Source organism: Trichosurus vulpecula, chromosome 4, assembly GCF_011100635.1.
Source record: "Trichosurus vulpecula isolate mTriVul1 chromosome 4, mTriVul1.pri, whole genome shotgun sequence".
Lineage (NCBI taxonomy): Eukaryota > Metazoa > Chordata > Mammalia > Diprotodontia > Phalangeridae > Trichosurus > Trichosurus vulpecula.
In genome coordinates, this window is record NC_050576.1 from 136,021,867 (window position 1) to 136,040,984 (window position 19,118).

General features: G+C 38.5%; 1 protein-coding gene across 1 annotated transcript in view; it reads right to left on the reverse strand.

The window, feature by feature from the left end:
* The window catches only part of CATSPERE (catsper channel auxiliary subunit epsilon), a 159,602-nt gene that overhangs the window by 82,354 nt on the left and 58,130 nt on the right, over positions 1 to 19,118 (reverse strand). The window contains exons 5-6 of the mRNA XM_036755546.1: positions 15,990 to 16,470; positions 4,400 to 4,839 (exon numbers count right to left, since the gene is read on the reverse strand). Of these exons, the coding sequence (XP_036611441.1) occupies positions 4,400 to 4,839; positions 15,990 to 16,470 (921 nt within the window). The remainder of the gene's footprint in view (positions 1 to 4,399; positions 4,840 to 15,989; positions 16,471 to 19,118) is intronic.

Genomic DNA, 19,118 nt, shown 5'->3' on the forward strand with positions numbered 1-19,118 from the left:
TTATTTGGGGAATAACTGAACACATTATGTCACACGAATGTAATGAATTATTATGGTGCTGCCATAGGAAATGACAAAAGGGATGGATTCAGAAAAACCTGAGAAGACTTGTATCAACTTATGCAGAACGAAGTGAGCAAAACAGAAATAACTTATACTATGGTACCATAATGAAAAACAAATTGAAAAGATCTAATAACTGATCAATGACATAACTAATCACAACGTTAGAGAACCAATGTTACAATAGGCTACACACCTCCTATGAGGTAACTGACTAGAAGTGCACAATGAGATATACATTTTTGGACATGCCCAGGGTGCATATTTATTTTACTTGACTATGCTTATCTGTGACAAGAAAGGATTTTTTAAAAAAAATTGGGTGGCAGGGGGATTGGGTACAGAGAAGGAGATTAGAGATATGAAACAAAATAAAAGATAGGCCATATCCATTTCTATGTTTTTTCCATGGAGTCATTTATATTTTTCAGTATCAAACAGGCCAGATGGTGCCAGTCCTATTTCCTCTTAGTTTTTGCTTCCTTGTTTTATAAATTGTAGAAGATTCTTCAGTTTTTCCAAAATGCTGATTCTCTACACCCCAATAGTCTTCATACTGGAAGGCTTTGGAACACTTTGGAACCTGTGAACAACGCATCCTGCATCCTGCTGGTGCTTGGGCAGCCCTTGTGAATGCACTCACATAACACTGTCATCCTCCTGGGCTTTGGGTCTGTGCAGTCTCTATGGATGTCTTCCGGCTCCCTGTGCCCAGCCATTGAAGTGAAGCACTCTTCTCACCAAATTCACTTCTAGGTGTGGTGTAGTCTATGGATAAGTTGCTAACTTTCTTGAAAGACACAGTCTCTCAGCTACTAGGTCAATTCAGTGTTTGTCTGCATCAAATAGGTTGGGCAGCTCACCAGGCATGGCTGCTGCTAACAGCTTCAAATGCTGAGGGGACATTTGATCACTCTTTTGACCTTTCTAAGGTCACAAGGTCATAACCTGGTGTGTTCTATCACTGATTATGAAAGATATAAAAAACAGACAACAACAACAACAACAAAAAAGAGAAGTGCCATGAGTTCATGGCCAGATGGTGGCTAGGTGGGGAGATAGTATGCTCATTAATCCTTCATGTGCATTGGCAATAGACATGTTTTATACATGCAGCAATGACTGGGTCCTCCTTATTGGCCGGTTTCCCTACAACACTCTAGATTTCCCTTTACATAGTAAAGGAATTTGAACTTGGCAGAAATGAAGAAATGATAAGACATCACCTAGCTTCCTTTAGTAATTTCAAGTTAGCAAGCCCAGATAAGTTATATCTCAGAGTACTGAAAGAACTAGCGGATATGTATGTGGATATGATTTTGGTGATCTTTTAAGTATCATGGAGAACAAGCTGTAAGAATGGAGATAGGTGGCTGCCCTGATTTTCAAAGAGGAAAAGAGGATAGATTCTTCAAATTATAGACTGATTTTGATGTGACTTATAGAGTGACTTTGATGGGAAAATTCTAGGAGACACTATTAAAGCAATGGTTTGAACATTTTTGTAACAGCAACAGTGATCACTTTTGGACTCATCAAAAATAAGTTATGCCAGCTTAAGTTCATTTCATTTTTGATAGGATTCCTATATATGAATAGGTTACACGAATGCCATAGACATAGTATTCCTGGATTTCAGCAAGACATTTGAGAAAGTAACTTAATGATATCCTTGCAGACTAGATGGGAAGATATGGAAAAAGTGAAAATAGAGTTATATGGATGAGGATTGGTTGAGTGACTATAAAAACCAGAGATTGATAGATTCATGTCAACCTGCATAGAGATCTCTGCATGAAAACCTAAGGGATCTGTTCTTAGCTTTGTGATCTTTGCCATTTTTAGGGCCAGGCTCTGTAAACTTTTGGAGAGAATGTCTGGGCTGGTCCTGCTGCCATTTTCCTGGAGGCGTTCAGTGCTATGCTATTCTAGCATCTCGGGAATAGCTTAGGCTAGGATCTGCAAGCTTTTCAGTGCTTTGTGTTTTTTTTTTGTTTGTGCCTACTTCTGGACTTTATGGACTTTGTTAGGTCCAGGTTCTGTGTATTTCTGGAAGGAATGTCTAGCCTGGTTTTCCTGTTGCTTACTTAGAGGTATAGAGTTGTCATCTGAAAGCTTTCAGTGCTTCCAGCATGGTCTGATTCAGGGCAAAATTTTATTTCTGCCCTCTGTTCTACCCCATTTTAGCTTTGCAAGTTCTTGGCATGAGTTTGTGTCTGAACAACACAACTGTGGGCTTGCTCAGTTTGGAGTTTCAGTAGACTGCTGCTGGACCCAGTCACTATCATTATGACTTTCCAGCTAGAAATGCTGCTTGTTTGCAGTTACAAAACTGTAAACCTCCCTTTTGTTTGACATTCCTGCCCTGGTTATTCATCTGCAAGCTTTAGACTGGGCTAGAATCTGGAACTGAGAAGCTTGTTTACTTGTGGGGGATGAGCCACTCATCTGCTGTTTGTTTCAGGACTGGTTTGTATACAGTCCAGGGCTCTGGACTCTCACCTTGGAATGTCACCATAAGGACAGACCCCATTGTCAGTCTTTCATAGGTCTGTTACCTGCAGGTAGTGAATGACAGAGCTATCATTTGGCACCTGTTCCTGCATTCTACACAAATTTAAGTGCCTTTATTTTGGATCTGGAACCTCTTTTTGCCCTGGTGTGCAGCATCTCCCAGAGCTGGAATCTTCTACCTCCCACACTGGCCACATCTCATCTCCAATGTCCACACATCTCTCTAGATCCCTGTTCTGACCTGGGTTGGAAAAATAACTCATTCTAATTTATGTGAATTTCCCAATCAGGATGCAGTCTGGTGCATTTCGTAGATCTGTTTGTAGGAGTTTGGGAGGAGTGTATGTGTATGGAGAGAGCTTGCTGTGCTTCTTCCTACTACTCCATCCCCAAATGTCAGCTGTTAATTACAAGACTATTAAGGACAGAAAAGAGGGCACTAATTACTCCAGTCATTGGTAGACTGATGATATAATCATCATCCCCAGATCATGGTTAAACAGGCAAGCTCATAACACAAAACTACAGAGTCTTACACTTGTTAGGAATGTTGTAGAGGAAATTATTGTGCAAGCATGGATTGAATTAGATGACTTCTGAAGTCCCTTATAACTCTGAGATTCTGTGATAAAAACTATCGTATCGCCTTACTCAAATCTCTCTTATGTACTTATATTCTGTTTTATACTATAAGTTACTAGTGTCCATAACTTAAAAGGGAGAGCCTCGCACTGGCTTCATATCATTTCTAGGAACAAATACAGACTCATCCCATTGGCACTTAAGCCCTTCACAACCCATGCCAACCTATACTTCCAGGATTATTGTACACTACATCTCTTCATGCTCTCTGTGGTCCAAGCAAACTGGACTTCTTATTCCTCTTTCATCTCTATGCCTTTGCACACGGGCAAGATAATTTCTGGCTCAGGCTTCTTTCCACTACTGGCAGAAGAAGAGGACATTGCTCCAGGCATTGTCCCTGAAACGTCAAAGGTCATAACACCTGTAAATCAAGGCTAGGAAAGAAGCCACAGCTTGTGCTTTAACTTCAGGACAGATGTTGATATCTCCCCCCTTTTGTTGCTTATTTCACAACACATATACCTGTATTTTTCATCTCCTACTTTCTGTAAAATTCCATTTTTCTATGCTGCTTACGTATTTGTATTCTATATAAGTTTCCTGAAGCTGATGCTTTGGGCTTTCTGGCTTTTTTCTTATATTTTTTTTTTCATTTTCAGATGAGCCTGTACACTGAGTATAAATAAAATTTACATTGTAAAATCTACAGTATAAAAATGTATTTACTGTGTAAACAAAATCTATCTCTATATGCTGATTTGGTGATTGGCAGTAATACCTATTTAATGAATACCCAAATAATTTTTATCACAGCACAGAGGGTGGGAAGAGGGGAGAGGAAGCTGTGGGAAATTTGAGGAAGGATGAAAAGGTTTGAAAGAGCTGCTATGGTGAGTGGGATAGTGTATTGATTGCCTTGCCACAGTGAAGGCATGGGTGAGATTATGTAGTATAAACTTAAAAGTGGACCTAGCATGATTTTGTGACTTTTCTCCAGCTTAGTTCAATAGCATGTGAGTAGGGGTGAAGATGGTAGATGGGTATCACAGGTATGTGTGATCCTTACTATAATATTATTTATATTTCAAATTTGTTCAAATTTGTTGAATGAATAAGTGGAAAAATGACATCTTTATCAAACTACTCAAACATATGATTCTGGAAAAAATATTAAATCACAATTTTCTATTTGAAGAACTAAAAGGATAGACATTTGAAACATTTAAATCTAACTTACCAGATTTTTAGTGCAGATTCCCGAGGCTATTTCATACTCAGTACTTCTCTTCTCCTGTAATAGTTTTGGTCCATAGATTTCCACAATAGGATGTACACCAGCATTCTCGTGATAGACTACTTGAACCCAAAATGTCAGTTCTTTTCCCTTGTCCAAATAAGCATTGTTTAAAACAACATTGCTCTCAAACAACATATATGGACAAGTACTCTGATCTTTATAAGTTGAACTATATAACTCCAGCATTAATGGATATTCTGAAAATACTGCTTTGCCATAATTAAGATTTGTAAGAAACAGCTCCCCAGAAGGGTTAATTAAAATTAAAGTATTGTCATTTTCATTAGCCCATTCATGTAGCAGTACTACATCTGTAATTTCAATTTTGAAATAAAGCATTTTATTGTTGAACATTTTTATCACAGCATTCCCATAATAATCTGAAAAAAGAAAGAAAATAAGTTAAAATTTCTCTAGCTTTACTTTCCTTGTGAATGCATATTTTTAAAAAGTAATTCCTTGAATTAGAGGAGAAAAAAAACTTTTTCTGTTTCCCGTCTTGAGTGTTCCTTTTAGAGCCTCAACATGTTCAGTCTCGTTATTAAGCCATTAATAGAAAGAATTGAATATTCCTCCCTCTCCCATTATTTTCTTTAATAATGGAAGGGCATTAAAATAGACAAAAGTCATAGATAATACTAATACTCTCAAAAGGCAAATATCAATGATTATTGACCTACTTGCCTACTCTTTCATCTTTATTAAATCTTTCTAAGAATGATTTACATGTACATCAAAGATATCTTCAATGAAAACATAAAAAAGGAACATTCAGATTGTGGGAAATGATTCTCTGTAGCAGAGCATATCACCTTTATAATTGACTGATAGTTACAGAGTGTAGAAGATCCACTATGTTTGTTGTGTGCTGACTATAAGAAAGCATCTGACTTGGTAAAGTAAAATACTGCTTAGGGAGCTCTCCTACACAAAGTTGTCTCCCATGCATATGCTGAAAATCATACAAGGTTCCTTGAAATATTCAACAGCAGAGTCAACTCCGTTCAATGATTGTTTTTGTCTGATTCCACTTTGGGAAGGGATATAGGAATAAGAAAATCTCTTTTTTTAATCTTTTTAATCTTCTATTCTTTGCGTTTACTTTTTTTTCAACTCAAACTTACACCCATTCTTTTCTTCAGTATCCTTCTCATGCTTTGTCTTTTTCTCCTACTATCTATGCATTCTTAGGATATTCCTCTTTAAGTGTATTTATTCCCTAAAATTTCTCCCTCGTCAACTTGCCTATAATTCCCAATTCAGTTGCCATTACTTAGCAGAATTATGTTAAATTCCCTCTCCGAAATGCTATAAGATAAAATATCTTAAGGACACAAAACGATATGCAGTTATCTTTTAAAAAAATCAGTAACTTATTTGTGACAGGTAAGATCTCCATTTAATCTATTGGGTATTAAGCTGATATGCTGAGGAATGTCAAACAAACTTGTATAGTTGCGGTAACACAAAGACAAGGACAGTCCCCCATTCACCAAGGAGGTTTTCTGCAGCAATAGCAGGAGTCAAATGTGAGAAGCTGTATATATAGTAAGGGTTCTAATCTCCTCTTCACATCCAGTAGGCACTATTAATGTGCTGTCTTTATCTTAGAAGAGAACGGAGGCTATGTCTCTTTCCCTTCCTAAGTATTGCCATCTATTCCTTACCCATGTTCATGCTTGTTGTACAGGTGTTAGTAGAAACAATTGTTACTTCTTTCCATTTTCTTCTATTTGTTAGGATATTTTTGGTACAACTGGAGCAAGAAAGAGATGGAGATTGTAGGTATGGGCAAAACTAAAAGTGATGGAGTAAGAAAACCGTGAACATATATCTATCAAGTAGCTTCAATGAAGGGAGAAGAAAAACAGTTTAAATACCCGTATGTCAAGAGGAGGAGAAAAAACCCGACTTCAAATGTTGCTGCAAAAATGTTCAAAGTTTAGGTGATGAAGAGGCACTAGAGGTTCTAATGCAATCAGGAAAATTTGACCTCATAGATAATCAGAGAGACTTGGTAAGATTAAATCATGACTATACCTTATTCAAAAGAAATAGGATAATGAAGAAGGGTTAGTGGGGAAACATTGTATAGTAAGAAGTTATACCCATATAAGAAAACCCAGGAAGGGGAAGCATGATAGAGAGTATTTGGATGAAAGTCAAAGGAGGGAAAAACAAATAATTTTGTCATTAGAGTACACAGTAGACCACTTGGACAGACAGTACTAGATGAGTAGCTTGGCAAATGCATCATAAGCCTAGCACAGAGCCATGAGATAGTCATGATGAGGCTTTTCAGTTAGCCGGACATCTGCTAGGGGTCACAGACAGAAGCAGAGCAGCTACTCATTTCTTGACTTGCCGTAATGATCACTTTATACCTCACAAGGTGAAGGAATTAACTAAAGAACATTCTGTTCCTGTTCTTATTCTCATCAACATGGAAGAACCAGTCGTAGGAGTATTGTGTTCCATTGTATGTTATCACAGTTGAGGATCATTTGGAGGAAGTGGGAATGTTTGGCATAGGGAGGGGAGAAGACTTGGTGGAGACACGATAGCTGTGGTTCAAGTATTTGAGGGGTGGTCATTTGAAAGAAGAATTGACTTGTGTTTTGCCCCAAAGGGCAGGAAAAATGAATGGAACTTAGGTGGCATGGTAGCTAGAGTGCTAGACCTGGAATCAGGAAGACCTGAGTTCAAGTCCTGCCTAAGGCATCATATGTGATCATGGATAAGGTGCTTAACCTCTATGTACATTGGTTTCCTCATTAGTGAAATGGAGACAATGATATTACCTACCTCCGAGGGCTGTTGTGAGAATCAAATGAGATAATGTAGGTAAAATGTTTTTCAAACCTTAAAATTCTACATATTGTTGTTCTTATTAAGTTGCAGAAAGGAATATTTAGGATTGATGTCAGGAGAAAAGTTTGTAATGATTAGAGCTATCCAAAAGTAGAAAGGGGCTGTCTTGAGAGGTTACATGTTCCCTTTTATTGGTGATATTTAAGCGGAGGATGGAAGGCCACTTGTCAGGCAGAGTAGAAATTTCTTTCATATATGGATTGGATTAGATGGATGCTAATGTCCTTTCCTGTAATCAAGATCTGTGATTGTGTAAATAGGAAAAAAGACAAAGATGAGAAATCATTTCTGGCTGGGAATTTATTCAACTTGTATGCTTGTTAGTGTTCAAAAGGTGCGAGAAATGACTAAGAGGCAAAGTATGGGTTGACATAAGGAGTCTGAAATCTTACTAGCAGCAAAAGGAAAGGAGAGGAAGTGTGTCAAAGATGATCTTTTACTTAGAATCTCAAAGACAGCAACTGAAGGCAGCTAGCTATTGATTGCATTAAAGTGTGTGTTGGTAGGAATCCAGGTACACCAAGACAAGTAGCATCGGAGGGAAAAGACAGGGAAAATGCATTATCATAAAAACCTGACCAAGAGTCCCGAGTATCAGGTCCTCGTACAATAAACAAGAGGGGCAAATAAATAGGTAGTTTGTCATAGAGATGAGACAAGGTTAAGTAAGAGGGTCAAAGAATTGACGATATCCATCCCAGAAAGTATGAAGTGCTAGGGGGAATATTATAGTGATGTGCAGTGGACTATGTTTCATCTGTGTTTCTGCTAGTATTTATGCACAAAGGGATGACCATGGGGACAAGTCAGGAGGAACTGCTTTTCTCTCTAGCTTACTAAGGAGAATGAAGTGTTCTTTGAAAAAAATTAAAAATGTGCTTGAGAGGAAAAACAGAGAGGGGGGAAAAAAGGATCCAAGATCCAGATTGGCCGTTTAAAGGATGTTATAGAGAGAAAGATGAGAAGAGCTGCAGAACTTTAGAAGATGCATGATGGGTTTCGAGTTCTTCCCTGCCTGAGTGGAGCGGAGTTGTATCAAAAGCTTCCTTCCTGGTCATATAGCTCTTTGGTGACGCGCTATGCTTTTACGCTTCTACTTGCGGGCAATACTTCGATAGTGATGTGTTGTAGGCTGCAGGTGGCTACCGCATGCTTCTCTGTCACCCTCTGGCTGACAAAACTTGGATTCTTTAGACACTGTAGTGCTCCGTGACTTGCAGAAGTACAGAACGACCACAATTTGTTTTAGTCGTTTCTGACTCCTATGATCCCATTTGAGGTTTCCTTCTCCAGATCATTTTACAGATGAGGAAACTGAGGCAAATAGGGTTAAGTGACTTGCCCAGGGTCACATAGCTACTAAGTGTCTAAGGCCAGATTTGAACTCAGGAAGATAAATCTTGCTGACTCCAGGCCTGGCACTTTATCCACTGCACCACCTACCTGCCCTATGACCATAAAAATACTGTTAAAAGTTGGGCCATTGTTTCAGGTCACTTTTCTGCTCTGTTCTGTCCTCAAGGCATTGTCAGTCTGCAAAGTGATAGATACATATATCTTGCTTATCCTATGTGTCATACAATACAATACATGTATTTGTGTATACATAGCCAGCACACAATGTCTATATATGTATATGTGCATATACAAAAGTACACATATTTCCAGTGTGTGCCTCTTTATATACACACATGTATATACATAAATATATACACATATGTACTTTTGGAGCAGCTCTACAGAATGTCTAACTAACTGCATAAACTCTTTTGAGTGAGTATATTTCTATTTCAGATGCAGTGCTTTAGTAATGGAAGCTATCAGCACAATGTCTTCTGCAGACAGTGGTGTCATCTGGGCAACCTTACCATTCCATTTGGACTCTTGGCTGGGATATCTGACATGAGGTAGCAAGCACTCCTAGCAAACCCATGAATCCCTATGTTATGCTTCCCTTCATATTGATAAACAAAGGGCTGTCAAACAGTTATCTTTGCTACATCTTTGAAAGGATTGTATATGACTTTGACACAAGCACGTGAGCAACCTTGTTGAAAGATAGCTTTGAAAGTGTTGTTTTGCTCTACCCAATCCAATGTCATTGTTATTGTTTTTTTTTTTAAAAGTGACCATTCAACAACAAATCTAGCCATCCTATCCAGAACAATGGCAGAGCAACAATTACAGAGGGGTGCCATCATCAAAAAAACATAGAAAAACAGAAAGGCCAAACACATCATTACTGATTGTGATGCAATAAAATTATGTTTCCCATGTCTCCCTCATCCTCAGAAAAGGTGGGAGGGGGAAGAAAAAGGAATAAGAATTTATATAGTACCTTTTCTATGCCAGGCACTGTTCTAAGCACTTTACAAATATTGTAAAATTTGATTCTCAAAAAGACTTGTGAGGCAGGTACTATTATTATCCCAGTTATAAATAGTTGAGGAACTGAGACAGGCAGAGGTTAAGTGATTTGCCCATGGTCACATAGCTAGTAAGTATCTGAGGCTGGATTTGAACTCATGTCTTCCTAACTCTGGGCCCAGAATTCTATATACTATGCCACCTAGCTGCCTCACCTAACCCATCTAACCTTACTAGTTCTCATCCTATATTTCTCCTCCTTAGAAGTCCTTCCAGAATAGAAGCGCCTCCACTTCCTTTTCTCTAACTCTTTTCTTAATTTACTGAAGTCTGGCTTCTGACCTTATCATTCAACTGATACTGCTGTCTTTATCAATCATGTCTTAACTGCCAAATTCAATGACCCTTTCTCAATCCTCATTCTTCTTGACCTTCAATAGTCTTTGAAATTATCAATCACCCTTTTCTCTTTGATACATGACCTTCTCTCTAGATTGTCTTGACACTACTCTCTCTTGGTATTGCTTCTACTTTTTAGGCCACTCCCCAGTCTCCTTTGTTGGATTTTCATCCGTGCCATGCTAACTAATTGTGGGTATCTTCTAAATCTCTGTCCTGTGCTCTCTTCTCCCTTGATATCATTCCACTTAGTGACCTCATTAGCTCCCATGGATTGAAATATCATCTCAATGCTAATTATTCCCAGAATGATTTGTCCAGCCCTGACCTCTCTTCTGACTTCTAGTTTTGCACTTCTACCTATGTCTCACAGACATCTTAAATTCAACTTGTTCAAAGTTGAACTACTTTGGTATTACCATCAAGGTACCTATTATCTATTACCATCATCTTCCCAGGCTCCCAGGCTCACAATCTTGGTGTCATCTTGAATTTCTCACTTGTATTCACCCCAAATATCTAATCTGCATCAAGTTTTGTTGTTTCTACTGTCATGACTAAATGTAACAAAGGTAGACCGAGGTACAGACTCATAGTAAGATCAGTTTATTAACAGCGGTGTGTATAACTGTTAACAAAGTAGGTCACACTGGCCGCCTCAGCAAAACCAGTGACCTCAGTGAGAAAGAAATCATCCTTTTTATTGACATGCAGGAAAGAAGGGGGTCTAGGCAGTTTTGAAAGGTTACAGTTGGCTATCCTAAGAAAAGTGGGCTGCCATTTAGTAAAGCTAATCATGCTCGCTCTGACAATTAAGAAATGTTAATTGTTTTATGGGACTCATCTGCCTCTTGTAATCTTTGCTAGGAGATCAGTACTACCAAGCTTGCTGTCCTCTTGGAGAAGATCAAATCTCCCCTAATTGCACAAGGACAGGCAAGGACTGATCACACATCTTTTGGGGGTTGGCACCAGGTTAAGCTGGTTAGGACTCACAGACAACAAGCAGATGTCCCAGTAACTAGCGGTATGAATCATAACAACCTTTTCTTTTAATTTTTAGAATTATTAATTAATTATTAATATAATATATTAATTGATATGTTATTATAATTATTAATTATATTCTTTTAATTAATCCAGGGAAAACTGGCTGCCTGAGCAAGGGGAGTTCAGGCAGATACTAACTCAATTATAAAAAAATCAATACAGCATATAATCAATTACACTGTAAAATCAATACAGCAGAAATCAGATTTTGATCTTTTCACACTACCTTTATAACATCTCTTGAACACATCTCTCTCTCTCTCTCTCAGAGATTTCTTGTGACAAAGTAAAACAATTAAATGAAACATATAACACAATTATGTCTGAAAATGAATACAACATTCCATATCTGTAATGGAAATGCTGAGTTTAACTGGAAGTCAGCTGGGAGATATGGGTAGGTTAGGTAGATTTGAGAATCATCAGCAGAGATGATAACAATCAGCTCATGGGAGCTGATGAGATCACCAAGTGAAGTAGTATAGAGGGAGAAGAGAAGAAGGCCCAGGACAGAGTCCTGTGGGACACCTGGGGTTAAAGGCCATGATCTGGATAAGGATCCAGCAAACAAGATGGAGAAGTGGTCAGATAGGTAGGAAGAGAACCTAGAGAGAGCTGTCATGAAAACCTAGAAAGAAGACAGTTTCAAGGAGAAGAGGGTGATTAACAGCACCAAAAGTTACAGAGAGATCAAGAAAGATGAGCATTCAGAAAAGGCCAGTTAGAAAGGGCCATTAGATTTGGTAATTAATAGATTACTTAAATAACTTTGTGGAGAACAGTTTCAGTTGAATTCATGAGGTTGGAAGAGGGATTAGGGAGAATCATAGGATCATAAACTTAGAGCAGAGAGAGACCTCAGAGGCCTTTGAATCGAACGCTCTCATTTTACACATGAGGGAACTGAGATTAAAGGAATGAATGACTTTGATTTGACAATAAATGACTAATGATTGGAACTCTAGTCTTCCAGACTCCTAGCCCTGGGCTCTATCCACTATGTTAAGGATTAGAGAGTAGAATTTGAAGAGATGGGTCACCTAAGAAAGATAAAGAGAAGGCAGTTGGCCAGATAAGGCAATGTAAATTGAGAAAAGGTGAATAGAACAATTATTATGTTAAGAAATTGATGAGAATGGATTGGTGAATGGGACAAATTGATGAAAAAATAAATGAGAGATTAATACTAGGCTAACAGGTGGGAGTGTTGAGACAAGGGAAATGAAATTAAGTGAGGTTGTAAAGTTATTAAAAAGTGATAATGAGTTCTAAATAGTCTTAGCCATGTTGTTTGGGTTGAGGTTATATGTGTAGTTTCAAGAAACAAAGCTGAAAATCTCAACTGTTATGGAGAATGGAGGAAATTTTGCAGCGATTTGTTACTTGTGTTCATAGTGTAGGCTGATCTTCCTGGGGAGAAGGCAGAGGGACTCTAAGTATGCCTCTCTGCACTCTGGGTTGCTTGGGAGAATGAAGGATTCCTAAAGGAAAGAACTGGAAACTTTTAATGGGAAAATGGGTATCTGAGGTAGAAGAAGGGAGGCTTGACTTTTGTGTGAGTGACGGTGAATAGAAGAGCACTACCTAGAGGGGAAGGGAAAGAAAAGAACACTTGTACAATTACAGCTTTAAAAACAGATTTGAGACTCGAACTGAACAGAAGACAAGCTTGGATACTCTGAGATAAAAGAAGCTGCTTGTCCTCCTAAGACTAATAGAGTAGAACCACAGAAGCTATCAGGTGAGAGATCAGCCAAGGAAGGGGCAGAGGAAGAAGAAGGGAGCAGTAGTTGGTCATTTCCTCCTCACGCTTATTGAGGCAACTATTTGTCAACCTGACAACAACCATAGAGAGGTCTGTGGGCACATATCCAAGACATAACAGGGAATCTCCATCAAACTTAGCAACATGGATGACAACAGCTTCCCTCTTTTGGTGATTCATGTGGGTACAAATAACACTACTAGAAGGAAATCCCCTTGTATTTGAGTATAAAAAAAATCAAGTTTGCAAGTCTGAGACAGAGGAAGAATAGATAGGTATCAGTTGCTTTGAAAAGGATCTAGGCATTTCAGTGGTTGGCAAGGTGTATATGAGTCAGCAGTATGGAGTGGCAACCAAAAAACTAATAAAATCTGGAGCTACATTAAAAGGGGCTGTTGTTGTGTTTGTCCTTCATTCTTGAAGAGGACCATGACATCAGGGAGATGATGACATGACTTGCAATTGACTTTGATTTGAGCGAGGAAGGGCTGTGCAAGGTCACCAGATGACTGGAGATGACCCAGGATGCAATGGGAGACCCTAGCCCTTTTAGGCTAAGGCCTTTTCATGTACTCACTTAGAGTGAGGTAATGCCCATTCAGTGAATAGGCCTCTTTAAGAAGTGAGTCAAGGGATGGCCCCTTTAATTGGAAAAAAAAAACCTAAGAATAGGGAGCTAATTCCACCACACTCTATCCTGTTCAGACCTTAGTTCTGGGTGCCATGATAATAGCCTTAAGCTATTAAAGACATTGAAAAGCCAGAGATTATCAGAGGAAGGCAACCGAGATAGTGAGGGGCCTTAAGTCCATAACATACAAAGTTTAGTTTAAGGAACTATGTATATTTAGCCTGGGTTAGAAAAAATTCGGGGAGGGGAAACATGATAGCTGTCTTTAAGTGTATTTGAAGGATTATAGAGTTGGAAGAGGAATCAGACTTGTTCTTTTTGGCCTCAAAGGGCCAAATCAGGAACATCAGGCAAAGAGGCAAATTTAACTGTGAGAACTGTGCCAAAGTGGAAGGAGCTGCTTGAGGGGTAAGGGGAATCCCCTTTCTTGTAGGTTTTCAAGCATATGCCTGGAAGACCAGGTATGTTTTGGGGTACGTTATAGTAGATGTCTTTTGTTTTGTGCGTTGGACTAGATCACTACTAAAGTCCCTTCTAACTCTCCAATTCTATACTTATGCAATTCTGTACTCAAGTCTAGGGTCATTGGAGGGAAGAGATTGTCTATGTACCAAATGAGACTCAGGGATGAGAAAGAGTGATTCAGCAGCCTGCTGGTCCCAAGGGGAGAAATCAAAGAGGCCATACCTTGGAATGGCAAGTGACCTTACTAGATGGAATGGACTGGGGAGTGACTAGCGAGAAGAACGGAGCCATAGTATCTGGCCAGAGGAGAAACTACAGACCAGAATGTTGTGGAAAAGCCTGGAGATGAACAGCTACAGACAGAGCTGAAGAAGCAGTCACATGCCACTACAGATAAAAAGACACCCCTCTTCCTCTGGCTCCCACAGATTCGTTGTGGGGAAACTTTCAGACATAATGAAATATTCTTTGAACACCACAGCTCTTACTATGAGGTATATGTGGGAAAGATGCAGGGATGAATCTTGATTTATGATTGCATAGGAAGACTGAAGTGTTAAGTGATGGGCAGAGATAGGAACTTTAAGACTGTGCATCCAGCCAGCAAGAATGAACATTCCCATGGAGTGATTCTGGCATCTAGGGACCATGAGAAGAGAGCCTAGACAGATACAGTATCTAAATGGCATACTTCTGAGGTCCTAGAAATCTCCACATAGGAAAAGAAAAAGCTTGAGAGTGGAGGGTAGTGGGCAATCCAAGAGAATCTAGAGCCAGACAGAGTGTGAGTTGGTTTGAGAGCTAGAACCTGTATTTCTTGCCACCAAATCCAAGCTCCTGATTCTTGGCTTAATATTCCTAGTTTGTGGTTCTTGGATTTCTGCTCAGTCACATTCTGTTGTCTCAACTGGGCTTCCCAGTCTGATTCCCTTGGTAAGGACCCTGGTTTGAACTAGATTCTACTCCCCCAGTGCCAAACTATGGCAAAACTACGTGTCACGTACAACAAAAAGCGATCATCATCAATTAACCATTCCAGAAACTGATTGTTTAGAATGTAGGCAGCTCTAGGTCTGGAGCGAGATTAGGACACTATATTAAATAGAGAGTCAAAAATCCCTAGTCATGTATGAGATCTTGAGTGTTTTCCCAGGTGGGTCATGTTGGCTTCCTGGAAAGGGTTACTGTATGAAAAAAGAACATGAAGAAGAGTTGTCTTTTTGGCCTGAGATCTTTTACTTGCTTCTTAAGTTCAGGGTCAGTCATGGGTCTAAATGCACATTATACAAATCCTAACTGTCCTTTGAGGACCACCTCGAAATCCATTGATTCCATGACCTCTTTCAAACCATAATGATCTCCCTCCTCTGAACTTGTATGACACTTATCTCTACCACTCATTTTAATACTTAGATGTCAATACATGTTTTCCAACAAAAAGTGGCATGATATAAATAAGTACTGGACCTGGGATTAGGAGAGATCCTGCTTTGAAACTTAATATTTTTATGACCTCGGCATGCCACTGAACCTCTATGTCTCAATTCTATAAAATGGGGATAATAAATGCAATATCTAACCTATAGAGTTTTGGGGAGAGAAACGCTTTATAAACATTAAATAAGTTATTGCTAATAGTGAATTTTTATGTTTCTTCTTTTCTCAACTAGACTGGGAGCTACAGGAAGGCGGAGTCTTTACTTCACAGTAGGTGCTAAATGAATGTGCTGATTGGTGACTGATATAAATGTGTGATTTAAAAAGGAACCAGTTTCCATGAATTTAATTTTACCATTATATACCATGAGCTTACATTTTAGACTTATTCTGGAGAAAATGTCAATCTCATTGAAACTTTGGATGTCATAAAATAGATGATAGTATTTACCTTGAAAAATGATGACCTCTTAAAAAGAAAGTTCTTAGGGTTTATCTAATAGAATCATTAATTCACCTCTTCCCCCAAGATAAAAATACTTGACCTATAAAAACTTGGTGAATGGAGCTCCCTGTTAGACTTGTTAGGTCTTTTTCTTGAGACTGTGTCTTCAGAAATCCATTCTTTGAATAATTTTGGTAGCTATAGTAGACATGCTTGTCATCCCATATTACAAAATTTGGCAATGCTGAAAACATGAATAGTGCACTCAATTTTTTCCCAGAATTGAACTTCAAGGAAAAGTCTTGCACAGTCCATGTAAGTGTTTCTTCACTATAGAACGCTAAATACAGCAAATCAAAGCCAAAGTGTTCCTCCACAGCTTTTATCATCAAAGCAACTCCAGTTGGGTCTGAGGTATAAGTGGCAACATGTATAGAATATAAGGCTATCTTAAGTGTGTTTAGCTGCAAGATAGTCAAGAGCTGTTCAAGTGTTACTAATAATTTAAATTTTTTGTGAGTATATCCAAGTAAGACTTCTTTTTCTGTCCACACTATTATCTGGCTCAATTGTAGTCCTTCCTGCAACAAAATTAAAAATAATGATCACATTAATGAATTTAGATATTGTTATAATTATTGTCTTTCAAATTTATTCTCTTTTAAGTTTTAGAATTATTTTAATTACATTTAAATTTAATTTAATTTAAAAATATTTAATTTAATTTAAAAATATTTCAGTATTCCAGAAATATGTGATTTCATCCTATCTCTGACACTTACTAGCTAAGGGACCAAGGGCAGGTCACTCAACTATCCTGACCTCTGTTACCTCATCTACAGAATGGGGACAATACCTTCAGTAGCTGCCTTCCTCAATGGTTATTGCAAGTAGCAAATAAAATAATATAGTTATCCCTTCCAAATAAAAGGTGTGAGGGGTGTGGCACCCCTGCAATCTGGAAAATCCATGTAAAAGTCTGAATTATTATCGTATTAAAAGATGAAATATGTTGATATTATGCAATATCATACATACATTTTATACATTTCTGAGTTTCTAAACTTTTTCTGTGTTGTCTGTTAGCCTTTGCATCTCATTTGTGGTTTCCGCAAGACTCCTCCAAAATTCCCTCTTCATTTCTTATACTGACCCACAATATATCAAAACCGTGATGGGGAAAGTCACGATGTGGTAGGGATAACTGCATACGTAATGTGCTTTGTTAAACTTAAACCACTTTCTATCAGCTACTATTATTTCCAGCCATCCTGATCAGTTGGGTTTTCCTCTACTGATACAGATCCCAATCTCTCTATGACTTAATAAAGCACCTTTGAGATTTACCAGGGCTTCAACATTCATTCTTATGCAACCAGTCTGAGGATGGGACTCTTTGTACTTGGCTAATAGACATACCATTCATCATTTAGCTCACACATAATACCTTTCCAGGTTTATAGGCCCTGCCAAAGCTTGAGATTGATTGGCACAGCCATTGAGAACTCAGCTGTGGTTACCTTCATGGCACAGTAAGGCCCTAGGGTAGACTTTTAGAACAAACAAAATTAGCAATTATAAAAATTTTATGCTAGTTTGGTTTAGTTCTGAAAAACCAATCAGAGGCACAAGTCTAAAAACAAAGCTAGAAAGTTTTAAATATGAGTATGTTTTAAGTATAAGTATGTTTTTTACATACTATATATTGTTCTTTTTTCACATACTATATATCATTTTCATCTGTAGCAATGATAATAGTTTAAACTCTTCTTTTCAAACCAAGCAGGACATTAGGCCCCTCTCTTTCCTCTGCATTTCATCCCCTGTCCAAGAGTGTCATTTGCAACTTAGTGCCAGGCAGTCACTTTGCATGGATACCCACACATTGGTTTGTCTCTGTAGAACCAGGACTCATAAATATTTGGAAAAACAAACACACAAACAGGGCAGACTATAGGCATTAAGGTGGTTTAGAGTAAGACAGATGGGAAATTTATGGGAATTACCCAAGGTTCATATTCTGGTTGAGCTCTTTTGTGTTGTGAGAGGCTCAGAAGGTCCCAGCTTTATCTATAACCCTACCTTGATGGGCTGGGAGAGAGTAAAGGTGAGGATACCACCATTATTTGATATAACCTAGTATATGTGCAATTTAATTTAGTATGTGTCCTTTCTTATTGTGAAACCTGGAGCAATTAAATTACACTAAACTGAACTAAAGCAACCGCTTCAGGACAGAACCATGATTTGACTAAGGAAAGAGCAAGGAGGGAGAAATTGCAGGAAAACTATCTGTTGCTGATTAGCACTGAAGCATGGTCATGATCAACTTCCTACTAAGGAACTGGGAATCAGGGAACCCTGGAAATAGGAATTTGGTGGGATGGTCATTCTAGGGCATGGATTTGAGCAGGGCAAGAAGATAAGCCTAGAGAGAATTCCTGAGTTAGGGGCAACATAGGGGGTTAGAGATCAAGGAATCATGGCCATTTTTACCACATGGACTATAGAGAAGTTGGAGCCAGGTGTCCCTGTAGATCAATTGGGCAGGAAAACATACTTCACAAAGAAGGGCATGTGTTAATAATGGAGTAGTGAATTCACTTCAGCAAACCAGAATAGAGAGAATAGACCCAAAGGGAGAGGTAAAACAGAAGGAGTTTCTAAAATCTCTGGGAAAGTATGATAGGTGGCTGCCCAGGTTAGTATACAAAGGCCAGAACTCTACAGAAAAAAATCACTATGAGGATAGCAAAGGAAAAAAAAATTTTAAATTTCTTTTACTAGTCCAAGGAGTCAGGAATAAGAGTTCCCTCCTCCCAGGCTTATATAGTCAGAGGGTATGGTACAGAGATTCATAACCAGAGGTCTGTGGATGGATAGATCTTAGTGGGGAGTGGGAAGAGTGGAAAGTGGTCTGAGAACTTGGAACTTTTAATATTTTTGTAACTATATTTCAATATAAGTGGTTTTCTTTGTAATGCATATTTTATTTTATGCATTTAAAAGCATTATTCTGAGAAGGGATTCATAGGCTTCATCAGACTGTCAGAGGGGACTATGATACAAAAATGGTTAAGAACCCCTGGTATAGAGTGTCAAAGTTTTGTGATTTCCAGTTTTAAGCTCCCCCCAAATGCCTCTCTACCCTCTACCTCTGACAGCGGTAAAAGGTAGAAAATGACACAGAAGATATAATCAGTGACCTTGTGACAGATTTCCCCCTATT